The 27629-nt window shown below is 35.0% G+C and overlaps 3 protein-coding genes across 3 annotated transcripts; all 3 read right to left on the bottom strand.

Annotated features, from left to right (window-relative positions):
• Nucleotides 1-1279: 1279 nt before the first annotated feature.
• On the bottom strand, nt 1280-6999 carry LOC127242717 (eukaryotic translation initiation factor 3 subunit A). Its single transcript, XM_051262386.1, has 12 exons — nt 6652-6999; nt 6317-6467; nt 5673-5768; nt 5335-5411; nt 4409-4491; nt 3999-4059; nt 3438-3505; nt 3275-3356; nt 3068-3151; nt 2893-2970; nt 2481-2600; nt 1280-1646 (listed from the first exon to the last, which is right to left on the bottom strand). Exons 1-12 carry the CDS (start codon nt 6817-6819, stop codon nt 1470-1472), a joined length of 1245 nt encoding a protein of 414 aa, XP_051118343.1. The 5' UTR covers nt 6820-6999; the 3' UTR covers nt 1280-1469.
• A 2184-nt stretch (nt 7000-9183) lies between these two features.
• On the bottom strand, nt 9184-10906 carry LOC127242576 (uncharacterized). The gene is made up of 2 exons (XM_051262156.1): nt 9983-10906; nt 9184-9501 (listed from the first exon to the last, which is right to left on the bottom strand). The coding sequence occupies exons 1-2, from the start codon at nt 10904-10906 to the stop codon at nt 9184-9186; spliced, it is 1242 nt and encodes a 413-aa protein (XP_051118113.1).
• A 1437-nt stretch (nt 10907-12343) lies between these two features.
• Nucleotides 12344-13590, bottom strand: LOC127242575 (uncharacterized). Its single transcript, XM_051262155.1, has 2 exons — nt 12787-13590; nt 12344-12493 (listed from the first exon to the last, which is right to left on the bottom strand). The coding sequence occupies exons 1-2, from the start codon at nt 13588-13590 to the stop codon at nt 12344-12346; spliced, it is 954 nt and encodes a 317-aa protein (XP_051118112.1).
• Between the last annotated feature and the right edge of the window lie 14039 nt (nt 13591-27629).

Here is a 27629-nt window from a genome sequence, read left to right as displayed (position 1 = left end):
AAACATAAAAAATAGGTGTTTGATTTGATATTTTTTAAGAAACAAAATTGATTTTTAATATAATATAAAACATAAAAAATAGATGTTTGATTTGATATTTTTTAAAAAATAAAATTAATTTTTAATATAATATAAAACATAAAAAATAGGTGTTTGATTTGATTTTTTTAAGAAAGAAAAAAAAGATAAATAGTGTATTTAAAATCCAATCCCCCAGACAAACATATACTCATAATTAAGTATAAATTGAGATATAAATCTTCTCAATCACAACATAACATCATTAAATTATGGTATAAATTTATTGAACCATACAAGAAAAGAAAAATATTGAAATGTAGTATAGATTTCTAAAGTTTATATGACAGGCAACAAAAAATCTAAAAACCAGCAACATTTGGAAGTTTTTAGAGTTTTGAAAATTTAAAAATAATATTTAATGTGATTCTATAAAATATATACATATTTGATGTAATATTCTTCCAAAAATACAACAGCCCATATTATCCTTCACGTATAATAAAGATAGACAATATATATATATATATATATTTATAACAAATATATACTGACAGGATCAAATATCAGTCCGTCCCTAGTTGATTTTGGGGATAAAATTTAAATAAAAAATGCAAGACCAGATGCAAACTTAAAAACAAACATGGCCTAAATGCTAATAAGGTCATCGACATTCAAAACATATTTTAAATTGCACAAAATCTATATGTGGTTTCACGAAATTAGGTTTCAAACTCCCTCGTGAGTTCATAAACTCTGCGTCTAACCCCCTCGACGGTCTTTATTTAACAGTATTTGACTTAAATGCGCTCAAAATGCGAATAAATTTTAGTACTCAATTGCTAAATCTCTAAAATTACAAATATATTTATTTTTCTTATATTTAGCTTAAAAAAAACAGTAAAAATAAACTCTTAAAACCTGAGAAAAATAACTATTTTTAAATATATTTACTATTTTTTTAGACTAGATATAAAATTTTTTTTATATATTTGTAATTTTAGAGATTTAAAAATTGAAATTTTAAAATTTATTCGCAGGTCAAATACCTGCGAATAAGAACCATCGAGGGGGTTAACGCTGAGTTTATGAAACTACGAGAAAGTTTATCGCAGTTTTAGAAGTATAAAGAATTTGGCCGCAATTTCATAAAATTACAAGCAGGTTTTCTGCGATTTAGCTTTCAAATTTAAAACATAAAGTTCCCGCCTATTTTAAAAACTTGGAATCCAACACATAACAGACTGAAATGATTTGAGAGTGGAGAAGTAATTCCCAGCTTCATTTAGAAGGAAATGTAATGTGATAGAGCTGTCAGAATGGAAATTTACGGAGAATAGTGGCAGAAGAAAACAGAATAAATTGCATGTTCCTATGTAATGAAGGTCGAGGAAGATCGTTCATACCTTTGTAAACACAGAAGATGGTTTGGTTCTCGAAAACATTAGGGATCAGAGGACTCCGAAGAAGGGATTATTGATGGCGTTGTTTAATTCAGTTCCTGCGGAGTGAAGGACAGCAATGTCGACTTTCTCTCTTGGTAGATACAGGAACTCTCCGCCTTCGATTTTCTCAAATCCGCAGAGCTCCAGAAATTCGATGCCTCCCTGCAGTTTTCCAACTCGATCCTGTGGATCGGAAGGGAAGCACGATCACATAGAATGAACTTTTTGAGTATATTATGTGCGTATCAGAACTCGATGCATAAATGTAATTCATGTGTTGGTTAGATAAATGAGGGCCGTGTCAGAAATATATCATTTCTTATCTTCAATTGATTGCGTGGAACCGTCACATTAAAATATCGGATACAAGTAATATGCTATAAACAGAGTTGGGAGTTCGACTAAAGCTATGCTTGAAAATCTAATCTAATCTAATCTAATCTAATCTAAACAAATAGAATGGCGGATCACATTCCGAAAATAGTTTAGACATAAATTCTAGCACCATCTCAAAAGCACAATGCATTTTTCTTGATGACATATTTTCCTATGATGCCCACATTGAGTGCTTACGGACTTTTCTTATTACAATACAATTCAAAAAGATTTGTATTATTTCGTAAAAGAATTATATATGACATCTTATAAAATGGTTTTATTCAGCAATAAATCACGATGAGTAGTAGCATGCCCAATTAGTAGCGCGTTACAATTTCAATACGAGAAGTCTAGAACTAGATAGCACGATTAGAAATAATCCTAAGCTCTATTTATTTAAACTTAACAGAAGCTAAACTGCCTTAAATTTCAGAATCGAAGTGCCACAATAGAAGGGAATGAAGTTTGCAAAGTCGTAACATGAAACATTGCCTGAAGGTCTTAAAATGAGTTATCTTTTAATCGAGAATTTTGAAAGTAGTTATACAAATACGAGAGCAGTGGGGGTGACAGCATCATAAGCATAAGAACGGAGGAAGTCATGGCTAACCAAATTAATAAAGAACTTAAGAAAAGTACCTGAAAATTTGCATTTGTGAGCCTAATTTTCCGGAATTTCTCTTCACTTGGATTTGTTGCAACATTCTTTGCAAAAGTTAAAAGAGTGTTGAAAGCAGTTTTCACTTTGCCATCATCATCCTAGTCAATCATAAAAATAAACTGCTTTACAAGAAGAAAACAGGATTAACACACATCATAATCGGCACAGTTATTCAGCAAGTTATCCACAAAATGAAAAAAAGAAGGGCTGCAGCTTGATCATATTTCAACTTTCAAAACCAGCACTTCATCAGCCCTGTGCTTTCTTTACCCACACCAAAAAAATACTTATCTTGCCTTCGACTACTTAGCTAAATCTGTTATTCCTTTCCCTCCATACACATATCACTCTCTTTCAATCTCCCATGTTTGTTTCAAATCATAGTCTCACCTTGTGATTCTGTTTAATAGATCTTAGGCACTCTCTCATTTGCTCTGCTTTGGTGGCTGGCCTGACGGGCAGGGAGCTCTGCAGATGGAATTTGATGAGAGTAGCTGAGAGCAGAAAACTAGAGGAAATAGAAAAAGTAGAGCAACTAAATAACTTAAGCATCACGTCTAAATACCTTTTTCTCCTCCACCGGTGGAGCAGAAGGTTTTGCAGCAGCTGGCTCTTCTGGAGGCAATCCAAGCTTTCTCCGTCTTTCTGCCTGTCATACCGAGAAAAACTGTTCTTTAATTTTTATTTTAATAAAGAAACGAAGTAGAGCTCATTAATTCCAATTAAAGTCAGCCAGCCAGGAGAATAGTTGGATGATCGAAGAAATGAGGACCTTATCTTCCTCCAACTTTTGACGAATTTTCTCCCTAGCTCTTTTCTCTTCCTCTTTCTCTGCTTTTCTCAAGGCCAGTAAACTACATGAGCATAAAGAATACATTCAGAATATCCACCAGCAATGCCTTATTTGATTTAGAAAGATATGCATGAAGCCAAACCGTTTTCTTTCATTTTCCTCTTCAATGCGCTTGGCTTCAAGTAGTTCCCTCCCCACACGAATTCTTTCCTGCCACATTATTTAGAATCATGCTACTGAATACTTGGCAACTGAAATCCAAAAACTATAGATGTAGAAAAAACTTTAAGGGTGTGTTTGTTTGGGGGATTGGATTAGATTTCCACTATTCATTTCATTTTTTCCCCAAAAAAATCAAATCAAACACCTATTTTTCATTTTTTATATTATACTAAAAATCAATTTTACATTCAAAACTTCACATCAACACCTATTTATATCACATCATACAACTATTCAAATTCAAAATTTTTACTATTCAAATCCCAACTCAAAATCCAAACCCCCAAACAAACACACCCTAAGTTGATCAAACAATTTCCAACAAAAAGGTTAAAAGTTGGTTGATCATAACACTCTTTAGGGAAAATAGATGTTAGGAGGTTCCATTGCTAAACATGGATCCCAATACCAGCAATTAATTTTTACCAAGTTTAAGTTAAAAGTAAATCGCATAAGCAGAGAGAATAGCATGACAATCTACCTTCTCTCTTTCTCTTTCCATTCGTTTTTCTTCCTCTTCTTTCTTTTTGCGAGCCCGTTCCCTACAAAGTTTGTAGTCAATGGAAATAAACACAGCTCACAAATATATATCCACACACACATATACGTATATATGATCTGCACAAAAAGGCGACATGAACAGGTACTTAGCATCATGACAATTAATGTTGACAAGCCATCCAAATAATGTTATTTGAGATAATATTTGGCTGCAAACAGTCAAGAACTGAATGGCCCAACTGTGAGTTAAATGTTGAAATATTGTCTTCATAAGTATAACTAGTTGTTACTTCATAGTTCATTTTCATGAATAATAAACATAATAAAACTTTACCAGTAATAAAAATATGCAAAAGAGGGGAAAAAAAAAAACAAAGCATCAAAAGATACCTTAGTTCTTGTTGTCTTTGCTTAATCTCTTCTGGTGTTAGGGGTTTCTTTGCAGTCTCATCTTTCTTGGAACTGACAGGCACCTAAAAAAATGAAAATGGAGACTTGTAATGATTTTTGAGCTAGAGCCAATTATAACCAAATACAATTATTTTATTTTTAAATAAAAGTACAAGAACTGTATACAAAATATAAAAACAAAAAATAAATGTATTACGTTTAATCTATGACCTACTAATAAATTAGATAAGAAAATGCCTACCCAAGTGTAAGGTCTTATGCCTTAATAACTCATGGTATCTTCAGTAACAATTGTTTTGATCCTTAAACATAAAATAATTAACTTACTTTATTAACACAAAGCCAATTAGTATTTCTGGCATAGTGGTCAAATAGTTTCTGTTAATTTTCAGCTTAAAAGAATTACATTTAAAACATTAATGATAATTGAAGAATTGCTCAACTATTTCGAAATGGCATATGAATAGGACAGGACCAATTATAAAACTCCAGGATGTAGATTCAATTTATATTATAATCCTAGCAAGCCATGATCTTCTTATCTACAGTGACCTCAAATAAAAAATACTTAATACATCAATTTATCAGGCTCAACTGTCAATTTCAAGTGTCTTGTTCGATAAAAAAATATGGGGAGTTATGCAAGCAAAACTGCATATATGTAAAACAGAGACTAAAATCGCTTCAAGCTATAAGCTGCACATCATGTCGATGGAAAATAAGTGTGAAAAACCCTATTTGGCACATACATAATCATTAGTCACATACAGGTATGTTCATGTGTGTGTGCTTCCAGGATAGGGGAGGCATGTAATCCAAATCAGGATGGAGGGAGGTCCCATGATATAACTATAAACCTTGAATAAAATGAACAGTTGATAAGGTATATTCTTTAAAATACAAACCAGTGGCATTTGGTCTATGTCTGGGTCATTCTCATGTTCAACAATCCAATTTGCAGCAGCCTCAAGGTTGACATTGCCTAAAAAAATTTCGAGCAGAATTCAGCCACCAGTTTTACTATTATAGAAAGAGATCAGACATTAAAATGAAGCAGCAATGCATGTGAAAGTGACACTGTCTGTGAATGTGTGTGTGAGAGAAAGGGGGGGGGGGGGGGTAAGACCATCAAAAACCTTGTTCTAGACCAGCAAGCATAATAATTGATGTATACTGAAAGTAAATGAAAGTGAAGTATCAAGATATTAGCAAGTGCATCAATTTGTACTGAAGTCCTGCATACCAGAAAAATGCAGTGCTCGAGTTGCCCTCTCTTTAGGAAATCCCATTTCCTCAAGTTCTCCCAACAACTGCTGATTGACTTCAGGAACCACCATTTCTAAACAGATGAAAGGCACCAGCCAGTTGTGTTAGGGGAGTGAGATGAGCAAACATTGCAGTTGAACATTCAGTAATTGTACAATTTTGGAGAATAAATTATTTAACATCAATATTCAGACTTCGTACTTCAAAGTTCAAATGTTAACCCTAAATGTTGAATGTTCTAAGTTAGTGAATGAAGTAATAGTAAAATGATATTAAAAAAAAAGAGAGAGAGAGAGAGAGAGAGAAAAGAAAAGAAAAAAGAAAGGTAAACGGATATGAACTTGACGAAATGGATTAGGAGGGGATTCTCTTCCCTGTGTGGAAATAAAACAACAATGCTTGTCCAATACATTCTTCTAATATCAAACAAGTACATAATTGACAGCTGAACTCCATACGTTATGATATAAGATATAATCAACTTATGATCAATGATAAATGTAACAGAAGACTTTAAGGATTGCTCCACACCATGCTTAGAGGAAATTACTTAGCATTCATAACTCACAAGAACAAAACAAGGACGATGAATAAAATAATCGAAAGAAAAACAACGATTACCTTCTTGTTGACTACTGCTACCATCACCAGCTTCCACCATCTCCACATCATCCTTGGCCTTTGGAGCCTCCAAACTTATTGGCTTTGCTGCTTCTGATGTCTTGTCAGCAAAGTCAGCATGTCCAGTCCTCTTAGTGTGCAAGTCACTTTCCTGAAAACAGCAAAAATTACAGATGAATCGGTTAACTACTTTGAAATCCCAAATCAGAAACATTTTCTACTTCAATCCAAGAATAACATAGAACAAACAAAACAAGATACGAACTGAAAACAAATACATCACAAAACTACAAACTGATGAGTAATATTGAATTATAATAGTTCAGGAAAGGTACAGTTTTTGAGCGGCAAGGTTTTCCGCAGGTGGAGCAGACTAAATTAAGGACAGCTTCGGTGGATTCGACGAAATTAGCGTGTTTGGTGAGCTCGGCGTGCTCCTGCGCCTCCTCCACCGACTTCAGAAGCGTGCCGCAGTCGCCGCACTTCAATGACACCCCGGCCATAATCGGAGAAACACACAGACACAAACCGATTTGGAAATGGTTCGATTGGTGGATTGATCGCCTGGGCTCGGAAGATCCGCGAGGATTTGTTCGTGGGGAAAATCAAATGGGTTGAAATTGGGTTCAATTGAGGTTTGGTGAAGAATCTGGAAACTGATGAGACGAGCGAGCAATCGGAGAGGCAAGCAAAGTACAAAGCAGGTAAGAGGGTATATTAGGGATTTTACAAATGAATCCACCTATTAATATTACATTTATTCTCATTTCAAGTCGAAATAAAAATATATTCCCTTCGTCCCAAAAGAATTGTCTTGTTTTTCTATTTCATTTCAAAATAATTGTCTTGTTTACTTGTTTAGTAACTGTAGTCCCACCATACAACAAAACTATCCCATACTTTTACATAATATTTACAAAAATGCCACTGCAATTACAAATTTTAAAATAACACACAAATTAATTAAATTTCATCCACCCAAATTAATATTCTACCCGCCCCACCTAATTATTACCCATCCACTCCCTAAATCCACCCACCTTCGTAACCCTAATCATTTAATACTCTTCTTTCTCACCGCGGCTCTCATTTTCCTTCGTCCTTGAAGTTCTTCTTCTAGGGTTTCTTTTCTATAAAAATCTCGCCGTTGCCGCTATTTTCGCTTGTGAATCGGCCGGAAAACTTCGGAAATGGCTTCTCCTCTTCAAGGCGAACAAGATGAGCTGACGGATTCAACATTTTCGTGTCCTCCGCCGTTGATCGAGATTTCCGATTTCGGCTTTGGTGACACCGTCGACGATGAAGTCGCCGCTGATTCGAAGTCCGACGGTGAAGAGCGATTGGGTGTGGGGGTGAAGGAACGAAAATATCTTTTTCGTAAACTCCAAAAGCCCTCCGTCGCTCGCGAGGTACTGTTGATGTTTATTCCAATCTTTTGTCCACTCGCTATGAAGTTGGAGAAGTACAAAAAAGGTAAGATTTGTAGTTAGTTGTTGTTTTAGAAAATGGTTTATCATTGTTTTCTTAAATCTACATTATTTGTGTATTATTCCTATTAATATGTGTAGTTATTGATTAAATTTTCTTTTGGTTGGAGGAATCATTTGAAGAAAGCTAAAAAATGGGAGTTCTGGACTTGTTCAAAGCACTGTTTGTTCTGTCGGTTACGATTCGGAGGTGAAATGGCTTGAACTTAAGCTTATATGTGCTCTACCGTGCTTATATGTGCTCCACCATGCTTATATGTGATGCTACGTGAAAATTATATGTTCGGTTGTTGGGAGTTTGAGTATATGGGACATTATGATGAGAAATATGCTACTAATTGGGTAAATAAAGCTGTCTTATAATCTACGAGGTTTTGGAGACAATTCCATAATGTTTTGTCACCCCTCGTGGATGCGTGTATGTTCCGTCTGTCCAACTAATCTGAGAGTGATTTGATCACACTCTGTGATGATTAATAATAGGTTAGCTCCTTTTTTTTTATCATGATGAATTTATTATATGAGAGTGATTCCCACACCCTAAACCAGCCTAACAATTGTTTCATAAGATGAAATTCTACTTGATGATGACTTTAAAGTTTGAAAGTGGACATGTAGCTCAATGATAATAAATGTGAGAGCTATATGAATAATGGTCCATATATTACACTATGTCCAAAAAGGATTACTAGTATTTAAAATCAACTTTTAGTGCGAAAACACCAATCCTAAGTCATACTCTCTAAGAGGGTGATGAGTTGCTCAATGTATGCGGCTTCATTACTCTCGAAAAGTTGTTCTAACGTGAACTTGACCAGTTCTTGGTCTACTTCCAAGTTGGTCGGGAGTAAATCTTTTCTTGCAAGTGCTGCTTTGCCCAATGGTATCTTGTAGTCGTCGCCACCTTGACAATTAAGAATCTCGGTTAGACACATTTGTAATGTGATGAAAATATTGTTAAGAGTTGAATTTGATAGCTCTTTGAAAGAATTGGCAACGGCTTTTAGTAGTTCTTCCACATTGTAGCTTACTTTTGATACTTGTAAGGACTTGCAATGATCTAAACCAAGGTTGTTACGGCGAGGATCTAGGAACGATGCCATCGGACTGCCATATCGCCTAGGCGACATGGCGCCCGAAATGGCGACAATATGGCGATACGGCGACCTGCTTAGTGCTTATTATAAGTTTATAATATTTAATTATATAACATAAAATTATAACATCAAATCATTAGATTTCAAATAAAATATCAAAATACCAAAATATCAAAATATCAAAATACTAAGCATAACCATCAAAACACTAAAGTATCAATATGTCAAAATATGAAAGTTTCAAAACATCAAGAGAAAAGTCCCTCAATTTCTCAAATTTCCATTAATCTTCAGTATTCATATCATCTTCATCGTTTTCTTCATCCTCATTTGTCAAACGTCTATTAGAAGGGCCATGGCGACGGTCATACACGATGGGGGGACCTGAGGATTCGCCAACACCTCTACTACGAAGATTGGAATTATTGAGATTACTTGAAGCACCTACGGCTTCATCAACATGATGCCACTCAAGATCTCCATCTTCATGAACCAAATCTCGAGAATCATCAACCCATTCATTGTCCCATTGAAATTCTTCAAGAATTAAGGGATTAAAATTGTTTCCTTCTTCCCGCCGCTTTTGAAAGCGATGTGCAATCTTCCGATTATATTGAACATACACCAAATCATTTAGTCTTTGGTGCTCTAGTCTATTTCTTTTCTTGGTATGAATCTAGAAATAAAACTTTATATCAAAATTTGAAAATTATTACTAAAATATTAATATAAGTAAATTTCGAACAAATTTACTTACAAATTCAAATGTGCTCCAATTGCGCTCACAACCGGCAGAAGAGCAACATATACTAATAGTTCGTATGGAAAGTGATCGAAGTTCTTCGTTGTCACCACTATATGCATCCCACCAATCAACTAAAATATATTTATAAAAAAAAAATTATAGTCAATATGTGAAATTAAGTTTCATATAAAATAAAAATATATATATGTTAAAAAAACTTACGATGACTCTTTTGCATTTGGTGCTTGATTGCCAATTGACGGTCAAAGCTTCCTCTCATTTTATCATAATCATCTGCTTGACCACTAATCTTATCCATCAACTATTCATCTTTAACCATCTTTTCTAGAACATCATTAAACAACTGACGTTGCTTACGAGCAAATACGGGATCACTCCTCTTCAATTCAAAATATTTTGAAGGATTTAGGAATAGTGCAGCCCCATATAACTTCACCTCCATTTGATCGCTCCATCGATCCTCAATAATTTCCATCAACTTGGCCAACAATCTTGTTTTGTTATTGCTCGTAAAAGATTCAGTTATTTTCTTCTTCGCATGATTCATACCCGAAGAAAGCTTAGGCATGGCTGGCTTTTCATCACCATCGACTATCCTCAAAACAATCAAAAGATGAAGGGTTGCTCGTAAACAATCTTCTACCTGATCCCAAAATTTCGATGAAAGAATGGTTTCCATCACCTTTTTTCCTTTTGACGTTTTTGACAACTTGTTATCGCTCCAATCATCACTCACAAATAACCGCCTCAATTCATTCCTATGTTTGTTTAAACTCTGCAAAGTGAGAAATGCGGTAGCAAATCGGGTAGTCGCCGGCCTCACCGGATCTCTGCCATTGGTCTTTTCCCTCATTGCACTGAGAATTCTCCCATGTCTATAAATAAAAGTGGTGACGTCCCTAGCCTTTTGAATGTAGGGTTTAAATTCATTCATTTTCCCAATGTCTTCTAGCATAAGATCGATACAATGAGCTGCACATGGTGTCCAAAAAAGACCGGGAATGCGCTGTTCTAATAATCTTCCCGCCGCTTTATAATTTGCTCCATTATCCGTCACAATTTGCACAACATACTCCTTGCCAATTTCTTCAACCTTTTTTTCAAGCAGGTCAGCCAATATTCTTGCATCATGTGACTCAGCTGATGCATCAATAGACTCCAAGAAAAAAGTCCCCTCTGGACTATTGACAAGAAAATTTATCAAGTGCCGCCCTCTTTTGTCTGTCCACCCATCTGACATAAGGGAACACCCATATTGTTTCCAAGCTTACATGTGCCTTTCTTTCAACTTATGTGTTACATTCACGGCATCTTCAAGAAATGGTTCTCGCAACTGATGATAACTAGTAGGTTTCAAACCGGAACCATATTGTCCGATAGCCTCAACCATAATCTCGTAACTTCTTGATTTGGAAGCATTGAATGGAATGACATTTTCATAGAAAAAATCGGCAATACGCCTTTGCACTTCTTTTGTTTCCTCTTTTCCTTTTGTAGAAGCTTCGATGGTTTTCTGAACATAACCGCTCATTTGTCTTTCTTCAACAATCTCTTCAATAGTCTTTCGAATCATTGCAGCAATTGACTTACTTTGTTTTCCAACTCTCGGAGGTTCAGAAAACTTTAAAGTTGATTGAGCGAACTTTCTTTTGCTACTTGTTCCTGAACTTGGATGCACTGGAGGCTTGGAAGATGAATTTGTAGCACCCGTAGATTGATTTTCTTCTAAATCCTTATTGTCTTCGGTATCCTCAAAATAATCAAATTCGGCAATACCCCGCGATGTTTTATTCATCACTTTTTTGCTCATAAATTGATGTATTTCCTTAGGAATTTCTTCTGTGGTATTAGGGCATTTAACAACATCGTCGTAGCTCCCAACTAAATGTTGTTTTAACCTCTTGACTCCAGAATGCATTTGTCTATGACAAAGAGAGCATTCAATCAAATCTTTGTTATTCAAATCCGGCCAAAATCCATACTTCCATCATTGATCTGATGATTTGGCCTTTCTTGCCGGATCATTTGATAAATCTTGGATATTTTCATTATCTGTCATTAAAGTAACTAGTACAAAAAAAATATATAAATAAAAAATGTATAAGTAATAGATCAATCATTAAAACATAAATAAATTAATATAAAAATCAAACATAATAAAAATAAAATAAATTAAAATTTATAAAATATATAAACAAACTATTCAGCATACACTAATATTATATAATATAACTTATACGATAGTACATACTTACATAAATTAACTATATAAATTATAATATTAAATAATTATGAAAAAAGTGGAAAACTGCAAAACCATTAATAACTGTCCCACTCTGCCCACCTTACTAGACAGAATAGTACATGAAAATATATATAATAGTATAAAGTAATTCTGCAAAACTCTGCACTCTGCACACTCAGTACTGCACTAATAATTATATTATATATATAATTATATATACACTCCACTCATACAAGTTACAACGTAGAAACATATTATTCTTCTTACCTACGCGGAAGATGGAAGACGACGATGGAAGACGAAATTGAAGAGGCGGATAGCGGCAGCAACGAAGGTATTAGGGCTGTGATTCAAGTTTTAAGGCTGGGTTTAAGAATGAGTTTAGGGGTGGGTTAATTTTAGAAAGAATTTAATCTAATTTAAACCTAAGATTTAGGCCCAAACTTCTTTTGGCGTCGTCTTGGCGGAATGGCATTTCCAAAGTAACGCCTGGACGCCATCCTCGCCAAACGGCGAGGCGACCAACTCCGGTGGTGTAGCATCATCGCCAGGACGCCTAGGCGACGCCGTGACAACCTTGATCTAAACCACCATAGATCATCTATATTTGTATCCGGGCTATTAGGCGGTTGAAATATCAAATGGATATCAAATCCATCACTGCTTGCCACTTCCCGGAATTCCGGATCATTGTCGTCGATGTAAGGCTTCGCATTTTCTTATTATATGTAAATTGTGTTAAAAGCATCAGTAGGCCATTTTTTCTTAATTGTCGGAATCACCTACAAGTACAATTCAATGATGATTAATAAATAATGGGTTATTGCTGAGAGTTGTACATCATTTAGCCAAAAAAGAATAAATAAGGTGCTTACATCATCTATCAATACTTCCTTGGTGACTTCTTTTGTAATTGAATCCAATGGTTTAATCTTCATTGTCTCGGCAGCCCTGTTCTTAGAATTATGCTTCGCAAGTTCTTTTTTTGTGAATGGAAAATGTTCAATTTTTCCATCAAATACATACTCTCCATTGGAACCATATAGGGGTCTTGATACGGCACGAAGGAACATTATCTTGGTAATGAACCTTTTGCTTTGACAAGTTCTATACGGTTCAATCTCATCGAATGCTAAATAGTACGTATCATTCTCTTTAGATAAGTTAAACCATTTATCGTCAATATGCACGATATTGAACATGTTTTTGTACCTTATGATGCTAGATTCCAATACAACCTCCAATGCTTGGAGGAAAGATCGTAGCCGACTTGTCTTGTTCTTCTCGGTTAAGCTTGGTTTGATTGCATTTGTGTGTTCTCTAAATATTCCATCTTTGTACCATCTCCCAACACTACTTTTGCTTACTTTTAACTCTTTGGAAATACTCCTATACGTACCTCGTTTGCTGCAATGGATTTCTTCCAAATTGTTGGCATCAAATAAGGCTGATTTTGGCCTTCCTTTGCCAATTTTTCTCTTTGTCAAAAGCTTTGTGTTACTTGCCTTATGTTGCGCGGTTTCCCTTTTCCAAATGTGGCTGATTGTTCTAGTTGAACATCCAAACTTTGTGGCAGCCTTGTTGATTTTGCCACGATGGGGCTGCCCGTTGGAAGAATTTTGCCACAAAAAAATTGCAATTTGATTGAGCTCTTCTACACTAAATTCTTTTTTTCTCATCTTTAAAATCGGAGAATTGATGGAATTTGTGTGTTACTTGATTACTTATAGAAAGTAATTGGGGGGGGGGGGGAATGATTTTACATTGGAGGGAAATGATTTATGGCTTTTTTTTTGGTTTGGAGGAAAATAATGATGATTATGTCACTTATCTAATTGAATTTTTTCTTATGAGTTTATCTTTCAAAAAATGATGCAAAAATAATTTTTTTGATGAATTTTCATGGAAGTTTGATGTTCATATAAAATCGGAACATATTTCGGATTTTTGTTATGACTAGCTTGGTACATTTTTTATGTTGCCTGCTGTGTTGTGCATATTTACACGAAATGCTATTGCTGCTACCTCCGGTGATATATTCTGCATTGCTGCCTTCCGTGACTACTTCTGCTGCTTTTGTAATGTAATTTTATTTTGATTTTTTCGTTAATAAAAAAATAAAAAATATGTAGCTGATTTTGCAGGATTAATTTTAATTTTTGTTAGTATTACATTTTCTTTATTTTGTTTGTACAAATTAAGTTGTAGTTATCACTTTAATCTCTTTCTTCAACCCTTCATAAAGTAAGGGCATTTTAGTCATTTCTATTCTACTTTATACCAACTCTCAATTAAATACTATTATTACTTAATTACCGTGCCAACTACCAATAAGACGCCTCTTCTAGGACGGAGGGAGTATTATTTTTTTTATAAAATATCACACTAAAATGCTACTGATTTTAATAAATATTTAACAACCAACAATCCTTTCGGTACATCTGAAATTATTTTTTCTATTTTTTTACCATTTTATATTATTGTAAGAAAAATTATTTATTAATATTTGTTATGTTTAAACGAGAAAGAAAACAAATAAAGAACACAGAGATTTTGCGTGGTTCGATGACAGTGTGTCAACCTACGTCCACGGGCAAGAACCGGAGAGATTTTATTATACTGATTCAGAGAGTTACAATTATGTCATACAACTAGGAATCATAGCTATCTATTTATAAGCACCCCAAAATACCCTAAACCCTAAGTCTATTTGTTATTAATTATGATAAGCCCAATGGGAACCCTGTCAATTGAAACAATCCTTTCGCTTTGGTTTTGGGTCAGGTAGACCGCTAAATCCAAGTCACTTTTCAACAATTCTCCACCTTGACTTGAAATTTCTCCAACGGCCAAAGGTTCGTCAGTATCTATCAATCGTCTCCTTCCTGCCAGATGCCCCGAGAGGACTTTACCTCCTGCGAATATTCACCAAATTCAAGCAGTGCTCGAACTTCTCCATTGGTAGCGTCTTTGTCAACATATCAATTGGATTATGTTCTGTAGCCATTTTCTGAATAGAAAACCTGTCTTCCTCCAGAACCTCACGGATAAAATTCAACCTTACATCAATATGTTTGGTTCTCTTATGATACAATCGATTTTTATCCAATCTCAAAGCACTCTGACTATCACAGAATAACACAAGTTTCTCCACCTTCAAACCCAAACTCTGCACCAGACTATGTAACCAGATACCCTCCTTAATACCTTCAGTCATTGACATGTATTCCGCCTCAGTCGTCGACAGTGCAACCGTAGGTTGTAAAGTAGACTTCCAACTGACTGCATATCCAAACAGAGTGAAGATAAAGCAAGTCAGTGATCTTCGTTTCACCAAGTCACCCCCGTAATCAGAGTCTGCATAGCCAACCAGACCATCAACATGTCCTTTATCATCATATACCAGACAAATATCAGACGTTCATTTCAAATATCGCAAGATCCACTTTACAACTCCCCAGTGAGCTTTACCAGGATTAACCATAAACATGCTCGCCAAACTAACCTCATAAGCAAGATCTAGTCTCGTACATACCATCGCATACATAAGACTTCCAACTATACTTGAATATGAAACCGTCTTCATGTAGCTAACCTCTTCATCTATAGCCGGTATAGTGCTTCGATCAAGTTTAAAGTGTTCCGCCAAAGGAAAAAGAATGCCAGCAAAAATTTTTCAATATACTTTTCTTGAGAAACCCATAGCCGTTCTACTTCTCTATCATGCAAGATCTCCATGCCCAGTATTTTCTTTGTTGCACCCAAATCCTTCATCTCAAACTCACCCTTTAGTAGAGCCTTCAAGTCATTAATTACAGCCATGTTTTTAGCTGCAATTAACATATCATCTATATACAACAGCAGATACACAAAGGAATCATTAGAAACTTTCTTCGAGTAAACACAATTATCAAACTGATCACGAGTATAACCATTAGACACCATGAAATAATCAAATCTTTTATACCACTGCCTCGGAGACTGCTTCAAGCCATACAGAGATTTCTTTAACAAGCATACCTACTCCCCTTTAGAACTGTTGAACCCCTCCGGTTGAGACATGTAAATATGTTCTTCTATATTACCACGAATGAATGTTATTTTTACATCAAGCTGCTCCAGCTCCAGATCAAAAGCACTCACCATTGCAAAAAGAACCCGGATGGTTTTGTGTTTCACCATAGGAGAAAAGACTTCATGGTAATCGACTCATTCCTTTTGTGAGAACCCTTTTGCCAACAGTCTCGCCTTAAACCTAGCAGGTTCAACACCAGGAATTCCCTCATTTCTTTAAAAGACTCACTTGCATCCCATTGGTTTCTCCCTTTTTGGTAGTGCAACAAGATCCCAAGTCTTGTTCTTTTCAAGAGACTGCATCTCTTCATTCATTGTTATAATCCAAGTTTCTGCATCTTTACTTGCCACAACTTCTTTATATGTTTTTGGCTTATCAGAACCAAGATCATCACCAACTGCCAATGGTAAGCCACATAATTCATGTCACATGTTTTGACACATCCTGCAAACCTAGCTGGTTTCTGAATATCTCCTTTTCCATTTCTTACTGTTATGGAATCTTCAACCCCAATACCAGCGTCATCAGCTTCCTCCTCAACCAATTTGCCTTAAGGTTTTTACTGATCTGGTTGATCGAATTGATCAATAGTATTATCCTGCTGCTCTTTCTCTAACACAACTCTGTCGGGAGTCTCAAACTGCACCCTCTGGTCACCACCACAATCTTTTGTACCTGCAATATTTTCACAATCTCTACTCTGATTAAGCATAGCAGATTCATCAAAGGTTACATCTCTTCTAATAAGAAATTTATTAGGATTTTTACCTTCTGTACACCACAGTCGATAACCTTTTACTCTTGTTGTATACCCTAGAAATATGCATTTTACCGCCCACGGCTCCAGCTTACCATCATTCACATGAGCGTATGTTGGGCATCCAAATATTCTTAGATTAGAGTAATAAGAGGATTTACCTGACCATACCTCTTGAGGAGTCTTTAAGTCAATTGCAGTTGATGGAGATCTATTAACCAGATAGCTAACAGTGTTAAGTGCTTCAGTCCAGAATTGCTTAGATAAGCCAGCAAATATGCACATACACCTAGGACTCGCCATGAGGGTTTGGTTCATTCGCTCTGCAACCCCATTTTGTTGTGGTGTGTGTCGTATAGTACGATGTCTCACTATACCTTCTTTCTTGCAAAAGTCATCAAATGGAGCATTGTAGAACTCCAACCTATTATCAGTTCCTAGAGTCTTGACGTATTTACCCATCCGTTTTTCAACCATAGTCTTCCACTCATTGAACTTCCCAATCACCTCATCTTTAGTGTTCAGAAAGTACAACCAGACTTTTCTTGAATAATCATCTATGAAAGTGACAAAGTAAGAACAACCGCCCTGTGATTTTACCGGAGAGGGACACCATAAATCTGAATGAACATACTCCATAATTTCTTTTGAAGTGTGATGAACGGTACTAAACATCACCCTGCGTTGCTTCCATTTTACACAAGTTTCACATAATTGAATTTTACCTATCACATCCCCACCAAATAAACCCTGCTTGCTAAACACAGACAACCCTTGCTCACTCATATGACCTAATCGACGGTGCCACAAATTTGTCATGTCATCATGTTATCCAAAGACTGGGATCCCGCCGCCGTTCCCATCACTGAACTACCCTATAGAAAATAAATTCCATGTTGCAGTTTTCCCTTCATCACCAGAGCACCTTTCAGGACTTTCACCCACTCACATTCACCATGATATTTTAAACCATTCTTGGCTAAGGTGCCAAGAGAAATCAAATTCTTTCTGAGTTCAGGAACATACCAACAGTCAAATTTCCTGACAGTACCGTCATGCAATTTTATCTGCACTATCCCATTCCCCTTTATGGCTAGAACTCCATCATCACCTAACTTCACCGTTCCATTCCACTCCTTAAAAGAAGTGAGTAGATCACGAGAGAACGTCATATGATGAGAAGCACCGGTATCCATAACCTAGGAATCAACAGTACTAGCACTACACGCTGTCAGAACTTCACCAAAGTCCCCATCATCATAATTGTCTCGTACCACAGCAGCGCTGCTGCCACTGTTACTAGAATCAACTATTGTATTTCTCTTCTTCTGTGGACAATCCTTTTTAATGTGTCCCTTCTTCTTGCAAAGATAATACTTAACTTTGTTAGAGGATTTTGATTTTGAACGCGGCCTCCCATTCCCGTTACCCCTCTCATGTGGTCTTCCCCTACCTACAAACAGACCTGAACCAGAACCCTCTTCCAGATAAACATTTCTTTTCAATTCTTTGGACATAAGGGCATCTTTCACATCATTAACATAAATTGTAGTTCTACCATATAACATAGTATCTAAAAAATTCTCATATGAACCAGGTAGTGAACACAGTAAAATTATGGCTTGATTTTCATCATCTAATTTAACCTCAACCTATTGAAGATCAAGAATGATAGGGTTAAAGGTATCAAGATGATCATTTACCTAAGTACTTTCGGACATCCGGAGGGTGTAATGACGTTGCTTCTTATATAGCCTATTCGTGAGAGAGTTATTCCGGTACTTCTCACACAGTTTATTCCATAGCCCAAAAGCCGCCGTCTGATCTACAACCTCCCGTAACACCTAATCAGTAACTGACAGCAAGATAGCGGAATGAGCCATTGCCAAAATCTCCTTATTTATCTCATCCTTCGTGTCGTTAGGAAATTTGTCTTCTCTCTCCAACGCAGCCGCACATCCTTGTTGAACTAGAAATGCCCTCAACTTGACCTTCCAGAGCGTGAAGTCATTCGACCCATTAAACTTCTCCAGATCAAACTTATACGAGGACATCTTCAATCAATCAGATATGGCTCTGATACCATTTTTTATGAGAAAACGAGAAAGAAAGCAAATAAAGAACACAAAGGTCTTACGTGGTTTGGTGACGATGTGTCAACCTACGTCCACGGGCAAGAACCGGAGAAATTTTATTATACTGATTCAGAGAGTTAAAATTATGTCATACGACTATGAACCATAGCTATTTATTTATAAGCACCCCAAAACACCCTAAACCCTAAGACTATTTGTTATTAATAATGATAAGCCCAAAAAGAACCCTGTTAATTGAAACAACCCTTTCGCTTTGGTTTCGGGTCGGGTAGACCGCTAAATCCAAGTCACTTTTCAACAATATTAAATATAAAAAAATATTCTTAATCTTTTCATAAATCAATACTATATTATTACTCCTATAATTATTTTATATATAAAATAAGAAAGTTAAAATTATTAATATTTACAGATAATTGGATAAAATCTCTGCCTCTTATTTTTTGTAATTAAGTCCCTTTTTTAAATTTCTTTTTTGCACTCTCTCTTTTACAAATAACTTTATATCTAATTTTCTTTCAAACGTTTAACCTACAATTTTGCTTTTGGTCATTTTTTTAGCACGATTTTTTGATTTCTCTTGCGGTTGGTTTCATCGCCCTCTTCTTCATTCAGGTGGACAAATGTGTTGTAGGTATCATCTCAAAAGATTTTTTTTATGTTTCCATTAGATCCCAATGAGTATTTTGATATCTCTGCATCTCATCTCCCTCACGCTCTAGCCTTCAAGTGGGTATACAATATTTTTTATTTTCGGAACAAAACATTATGCCTATAAGTGAAAGAAGTTATCTATTCTTTTGGATTCAGTAGTTTCTCTCAATTTAGATTCACAATTCATTTTTTTTTTTTCTTCTTATATGTTTTTTGGGGAATACACTATCAAATTTGATCTCTTTCCATATCTCACAAGCGGCAGCTAGTTCAGGACTCCCTGGACTATGGAATGTACTTTATCCACTGGGTGATGGGCGGGCATTTTACCAGAGGTTGAATATATTCTAATTCGATTCGCGAGTCCAGAAAGATCCTTCTTTATAGGCTCCAAGATAAAGAATTTTTTTTTCTTAGGAATTTGAATTTCAAGTAGATTTATTAGTTAATCAAAAAGACAATTTTCAAATTATGAATATTAGTAAGGTGAAAGTTGAAATGATGCACGTATATGTTTGTTAAAATATCCCAAAATTTTTTTGTCCTAATGTCAAAAAAATTGATTAGTTATTGTCAAAATATTAGTTGTTATTCTCTACTTCAAAGTTGTGTGTATCACACGAATGATAGGTATGCCAAAGAATTGTAATCGATCACAACAATCTTGCATGACTACATTGACAGCACGTCAAGCGTATATATTTTAAATGGGGGTATATACATGAGTATTAAGTCGGTATACATTTTTTTACTGGAAGTATATTACAAATATATATATTTGAATTAATAAAAAAAATTAAAGAAATAAATTTATATTTTTAATTTGGTTTTGGAGTATAATTAGTTACTTTGTGGGAAATTAAAATATTCTACTCGAGAATGTTTAGTCACAATAACAAACTATTTTTCATATGTTAACTAAGATCATGAGAGTTATCTTCAAGCAATATCTTATGTTGAATATGCCCGCTTGATTCAAGGTTCTTATCAATTTGTTTCTATATTGTTCCAATCCATGTACTAATTTTATTATTTAGCATATTAGTTTATTGTCTGTGGTAAATCAAGGGACATGACCCATAGCTAGCATCTCTGATTTGGTCGGCTATTATTGAGAATTTGAATGATAATGATCAAACATTTGTCTTGCTCAAACAGTTTGCATTTAAAGCAGAAGTAAGCAAATTTTCAGATATAGATATCTTTATCAATGCATTTCATTTTAATTGTCAAATTTTAAAACAAACTACTATTCAATTATCGAAACTTTTGAACTGAAATTGGCTTCATTTGCGGACCGCTCACCTTTCCTGCTTGTTTTCGCCGCTTGGCTGATGAAGGAATTTGGAGAATCGCGCAAGCGGCGACCCTATGGTTTCAACAGTGGTTTCCTACAGCTAGGAGAAGACATCAGCCTTCACATCTCTGGTAGCAGCAGTGTAGAGAAGGCTTCGAGTCACTACTTGCGTGCGGAGTTCACAAGAACAGACGTCCGCTTCAATTTTTATCATACAAGAGGGACGAGCGGATCATCGACTAAAATCCTGAATGAACAGAAAATTATTATTAATATTATTTATTATTACAGTTATTATTATTTTTACTAAAATTATTTATTTATTTATTATTATATATATAAGAGACATAACACAGAGCAGCGGCAAAGGCCGAGGCACAGCTGCAGATTTTTTTTTTTTTTCCGATAGATACATTGTCGTGCAGGTTTGATGCTTGAAGGATATCGCACTCTCGAAACCTACAAAGCATACCGCCGATGGATTAGAGGTTCAAAATAAAATAAAATAAAATTCAATATTAAAATTAAATTAGTATTAAACTCAATATTTTCCTATTAAAACAAAGATACTAGGCTTATTCCCCGCAACGGCGCCAAAATTTGATCGAAGATTTTTGGAGATTTAAAAATGTATTTTAAGATACAAAAAAAAGATATATGTATAAAATAAAAATAGTGTCGTGCGTGTTCGTGTAGTAACTACAAAAACTTCGTCAAAAATAAAAAATCTCTTTAACCGGTGAGTGTCCAGGTCGAACTCAGGGAATATGCGAATATCCTACATTTAATTAGAAAAAAAGTGCAATGAGTTAATGCAATCGAAGAAACCGAAAAGATAAATTGCAGAAATTAAATCTAACTAAAAAACGATAAAATATACGTATCTCGAAAAGGATGAAGCGAGGTGTTTGTGTATGACTTTTGCATTCCATAATGGCTCGATTTCCATGGATGAAATGAGCGGGATAACGATGGCTTGATAGCGAAAAATATATATATATATATAATTGTGGGGCGGCTCGAAGGAATGAACTTGATCGCATTTGCTCGCTTAAGCTGATTCTCGACTCGATTGGTACTCGACCTTAGGGGATTTACAAAGAGGCTTCAGCGACACCCGACGAAGAACATTATAAGCAAGAAACTCTACTGTCACTAGAAATTTCTGTGACCCAATAGACCACCGCCTATGCCCCATGAATTATTCTTCCAACCGTTCCGCTAGTGGCTCTACCCCTTTGATACCTCTATTTAATCGGAATCGAATTCAGAACATCAACTAAGCAGGTCGACAAGGCTCCCGCGTACTTAACTACGTTGAACTACCCGGAATCTGTTTGTGACACAAAACAGGGCTGAAATAATCGATTCTTCTATCGCCCTTCCCCAACCTTGTCGAAATCCAACTTGAACAATTCAAATCGAACATGGAATTTTTGGATGAAGGTGAGGTGGAGAAATATGATAGGAATTTTACTAGCAAAAATAATATGCAAGAATTAAAAGAAAAAAGGGAAAGAAAATCAGTTTGCTCGCGACACAAAACCGAAAATCTCGTATTATGAAACTCGATAAAAATATATGAGAAAAAAAAATGGAGAAAATAGAGTGTATAGAATATATATTATTGTGTATATATGGTTTATTTGGAGGGGATATTTATAGGGGGAAAAGCTTCTACAAGCTTCGTGGTTACAACCGCCCATAAATAACTACTTCTAAAAATAACTACTAACTACCTCTAAAAATAGCTATTAACTACCTCTAAAAATAGCTATTAACTACCTCTAAAAATAATCATAAATAACTATCTCTAAAAATAGCTACTAACTACCTCTAAAAATAACCATAGATAACTATCTCTAAAAATAACCATAAAAAACTATCTCTAAAAATAGTTACTAATATAACTACTAATAACTTACTAAAAACTTACTAATATAGCCAAAAATTAGCTAAGTCATGATGCAGGAATTAAATATGGGAGTTGGGAGAGTGCAGGAATAAATACAGGGTGACTGGAATAAATGCAGGAGCTGAGGGAGGTTAGACGGATTTAATGCAGCCGCCGCTTGTTTTCTGCATAGCCGCCATCACTCACTTTCATGCAGAGATTTCCGCTCCGCTCACATTTTCGTGCAGCCGCCGCTCACGGAGTCCGCGCCAGCCGCCATTTTCGCTTTTTAAAGCCAGTTTTGAACTCCAAAACAAGTTTTCAAACATTATCTCACATGTATAAATAATAAACACCTTATAAATATTTATTTAAATTAATAATAAATAAAATAATTTAGCCAAAATTAAATACTTAAATAGCACATAAATAATGCTTAAAAATATCATTCAAGAAACACATCACTTAATTTAAATTATACACCAAAATAATTATAAATTACACCTAAAAACTAATAAATTAATATTATACACACAAGATGAAATAAATACAATTATTAGAGTAAATTAGCATAAATAATACCAAAATTCGACATAAATAAATATAAGCTATAAAATATGACAAAATTAAGAGTTATCAGTTGCCTACATTGTCAATCACTCTCCAAATTCTGCTCTCAACTTCAAAACTTCTGAAGAAGTTTGGTCAGGTACTCCTGCTGATTATTCTAATTTAAAGATTTTTTGGTGTTCAACGTATATGCATGTAAATGAAGAAAAATTGGAGCCTAGGGCTAAGAAATGCATTTTCCTTGGTTATGCTTCCAGAGTAAAGGATATAGATTATGGTGTCCAGATCTCAAATCTCTAAAATTTGCAATTAGTAGAGATGTTACCTTTGATTAAATGGCTATATTGTCTAATAAGAAGTCTTTGAGTTCAGAAGAGAGTACACAGAAGCATGTGGAGTTTGAAATTGGTAGTTCTAGCAACTCCCAGTTAGATTCTTCTATTTAGCAGACATCAATTGATATTGAAATTTCAGAAGAAGGGCCATATTACATAGCCACTAGAAGAAAACGTAGAGACACTCGACCTCCATAGTGGTATACAGACTTTGTCGCATATGCACTGTCTGTTCCAAAAGAAATAACTGGAGACAGTGAGCCATCCACATATTCAAACACAATTTCGTGTGATGATTCTGTTAATTGGATAGCAGCGATGAATGAAGAAATTGAGTCTCTCCAAAAGAATAATACTTGGGTTCTTGTGAAACCACCACCCAATAAGAGAATTATTGGAAGCAAATGGGTCTTCAAGAAAAAAAGAAGACATTCCAGGGGATGATAAAGTAAGATATAAAACACAGTTGGTTGCAAAGGGTTATAGTCAGGTGCAATGTATTGATGTTTTCTCACCTGTTGTCAAACATAGCTCTATTTGTGTTTTGCTTGCTTTGGTTGCTATTGAAGATTTGAAGTTAAAACATATGGATGTTAAGACAACCTTTATGCATGGGGAACTTGAAGTGAATATATACATAAAGCAACCCCAGAGTTTTGAAATTAGAAAAAAGAAGACCATGTCTATTTGTTAAAGAAATCCTTATATGGATTAAAGCAGTCTCCGAGGCAGTGGTATAAAAGGTTTTGACTCTTTTATATTCAGTAGTGGATATTTGAGGAGTACTTATGATAGTTGTGTTTATTTTCGAAAGTTAGCTGACGGTACTCGCATCTATCTATTGTTGTATGTTGATAATATGCTTATTGTTGCCAATAATATGTTTGAAATTCACTCTCTAAAGTTTCAGGTTAGTAGTGAATTTGAAATTAAGGATTTGGGAACAGGGAAAAAAATTCTTTGCATGGATATCCAACAAAATCGTGGACAGAGAAGACTAGTCTTCACTCAAGAAAGCTATGTTAAGAAGGTCTTGGAGCGTTTTGGCATGAAGAATGCCAAACCAGTGAGTGTCCTTTTTGCTAATCACTTTTGATTATCAGCTGCTAAAGTCACCACAATCAGTTGAAGAGGAAGAAAAAATAACACGAGTTCCTTATTCAAATGCAGTCGGCAGTCTTATGTACGCAATAGTATGCACCCATCCAGATATTTCGCAGGCAGTCAGTTTTGTTAGCAGGTATATTTCTCGTCCTGGAAAAGCACATTGGCATGATGTGAAGTGGATTATAAGATACTCACAAGGTACTTCGAATGATTGTTTGGAGTTTGGAAGAAACACTAGCTCTCCGGTTGGATATATAGATTCTGATTATGCTGGCGATCTCAATAGTAGAAGATCTCTCTCAGGTTATATATCTTGCATTGAAGGTTATGCAATTAGCTGGAAACAACCAGTTGTGGCATTGTCCACTACAGAGACAAAACATATGGGAATGACAAAGGCAATTAAAGAAGCTTTATGGTTGAAAGGTCTTTTGGGCGAGCTCAATCGACATCAGAGTACTACTGTTATTCATCCGATATATCATTGCTCAAGAGAATGTCTACGTTCAGAAAATGGATACAAATGAGAATCATGTTGAATGCTGATATGTTCACAAAGTCTCTTCCAATCCTTACGTTCAAATAGTGGTTTAATTGGATTGGAGTTTAGTGTTGGTGATTTAGTCCGACGGGGCTTTTGTGAAGAAGGTGGAGATTTGTTATGTGGCTTTGTCCCACATTGGAGTATTTTAAATCGAATAAAAATATTGTCCTACATTGTTTGTGGTGACAAATTTTCCATAAATCCTTCCCTATAAATTGGTAGTCTTGGATTGGATTTTAGACACACCAAAAATTAGACAAGTAGTATTTCCATATATATTTGTGGGTACTTGTTTTGCCTTGAGGGTGTTTTAGGAAATTGAAAGTTGTGGGCTTTAGAATTATTATTCGAGTCTATTTTTTATTCTTTCTTGATAGTGAAAGTTTGCTCCGCCTTTGCCCGTGGATGTAGGTCATCTTGACCGAACCACGTATATTCTTGTGTCTTTAAGTTTCTCGTTCTTATTTTTGTCATTGTTAAGGTTCTGCAAATATTTTTTTTGGGTCATATTTTTAACAACATGGTATAGTATTATTGTTCTATCAAGGTTAATAAAGTCTCGAAAAGTAATAATCAAAATTTTATAAATTAATCAGAGCACATTGTGCTGCATCCGTTAAACCCATACACAATTGATTGTAATTAGTACACTAAGACAAACGGAAGAATGTACTAACATATATAGACAAAAACAACAGGTATGTGATAGTGCTCATTTTTCTATGATACTTTGAAGTCATAGGTTTCTGAAAATGTATCATAGCCACACAAATCATTTTATGGAGTATACTATTGATGTATCGAAGCACATTGGCGTGGTAACGTAAGTACCAACCTATCAAGGTCACTTTTGGTTATGTGCTCCTTACAAGTATTAATAGAAGTTATGAAGATACACAATTAGAAAACCCTGTTATGAGATTACGTTGTTCAGTTACATGAAAGATTGCAGTAAGTACACAACTAGTAGAATTTTGTACACGAAACCATGTTGAGGGTACAACACAGCTGCTCTAAAGTACTCACCTATTCGGCCGAGTCAGACCCTATGCTTAGATGTCCCTGACCGAAAGTTGTTCTGTGCGCTATGATATGAATTGTAATAGGTCTAAAAACTTTCAATTTGTGGCAGCAATCATATACTCTAACAACCAACATAATTCAACTTAGTTACTTATGACCTTGTTAGCATCCACAAGTGGAGGTTGGACTATAATAGTATATACATCATACACTTGTTTAATCATTCATAATAAATACATATTATTTTACCTTTTTTGATAATTCGGGATCTCGCAGGAAGACTACCATGATGAATGCAGCCTGGTTACTGTTATAAAGTGAATATTTCAAACTAAAAACGGCCGTTGTCCAACCACAAGTTATCGGGACATATATACTTTTTACGGAAGCATATGATAACATTATTATAGGTAGTTAAGATCCACCCTAGGGTATGTGGATACCTTTTGTAGGTACATAAGAATGTGATCTAGGTAAAAACACTGACATATGAGGTATAAATAATGATTTCTTAGGTATTATTTGTGTATTAACAAGTACCTTTGAATGTAGTTAATTGCAGTCATTCCCACACAGATGAACCAATTCGCGTACTCGGTAAGAGCACTTCATCTCTCAGCCTTGGTGGATTGAATATTGTGTGCGCTACAGTGTAAATTACTACGTAATAAGTCTAAAAAACAATCAATTTATGAGAATAGTGATGTATGAATAACAACCAACAAATTTAACCATGTCATTTCTGACTTGTCTAGTCCGTCATAGTAAACATGTGTTATTTTTCTTTACTTATGGTTCAGGGAGTCATGGGAACGCAATAATGATGATTTCATCCATGGTTACCAAAAGTAATTGAATATTTTGAATCAAACACAACCTATTTTCCAACCATAGATAACTAGGGCATAAATACGCGATAGCGGAGCATATGGCTTCATATTGCAAGTACATAAAAATTGTACTTAGGTATGTCTTTAGTGCAAATATGCAACAATATACTTGGTATGAACACTGATAATCAATGTATTATTGGTGGTTACTTAAGTGTTATATGTATAGCTACAAGTATCCTTAAATGTGATTTATCAGTCAATTTCTCGACGAATGAGACAATTAAGGCACTATGTGATAGCACTATTTCTATCAGTTGAGATATATGCATGAGTGTTAAACCGATATATATACGAGTATTTAGGATTTATGTTTGAATAATTTTATTTTTTATTTCTTTACTTTGTATGTGTGTTGTTGTATTTAAAATTGTTGAATAGGAAAAAAAAATGACTATTTATTTTTATTGATTCTTTAAAAAATTAAATCTAATTTTTTTAATAAAATTATATTTATATTTATATTTATATTTATT

The sequence above is a fragment of the Andrographis paniculata genome, unplaced genomic scaffold (assembly GCF_009805555.1).
Source record: "Andrographis paniculata isolate CXL003 unplaced genomic scaffold, ASM980555v1 Contig87END, whole genome shotgun sequence".
Lineage (NCBI taxonomy): Eukaryota > Viridiplantae > Streptophyta > Magnoliopsida > Lamiales > Acanthaceae > Andrographis > Andrographis paniculata.
The sequence above is the reverse complement of the archived record's forward strand: the minus strand, read 5'-3'. Positions and strand labels throughout refer to the sequence as shown.

What these genes read in the sequence shown, in the direction of transcription:
- LOC127242717 (XM_051262386.1), bottom strand. Translation starts at nt 6,819, where the DNA reads ATGGCCGGGGTGTCATTGAAGTGCGGCGACTGCGGCACGCTTCTGAAG. An exon ending in AAAAGTTGGAGGAAGATAAG is followed by an intron (nt 3,152 to 3,274) that starts GTCCTCATTTCT and finishes TCGGTATGACAG; the next exon opens with GCAGAAAGACGGAGAAAGCT. An exon ending in TCACAAATGCAAATTTTCAG is followed by an intron (nt 1,647 to 2,480) that starts GTACTTTTCTTA and finishes TCCGATCCACAG; the next exon opens with GATCGAGTTGGAAAACTGCA.
- LOC127242576 (XM_051262156.1), bottom strand. Translation starts at nt 10,906, where the DNA reads ATGTCAGATGGGTGGACAGACAAAAGAGGGCGGCACTTGATAAATTTT. An exon ending in ATGATGTTCTAGAAAAGATG is followed by an intron (nt 9,502 to 9,982) that starts GTTAAAGATGAA and finishes TATAATCGGAAG; the next exon opens with ATTGCACATCGCTTTCAAAA.
- LOC127242575 (XM_051262155.1), bottom strand. Translation starts at nt 13,590, where the DNA reads ATGAGAAAAAAAGAATTTAGTGTAGAAGAGCTCAATCAAATTGCAATT. An exon ending in AGGAAGTATTGATAGATGAT is followed by an intron (nt 12,494 to 12,786) that starts GTAAGCACCTTA and finishes ATGGTGGTTTAG; the next exon opens with ATCAAGGTTGTCACGGCGTC.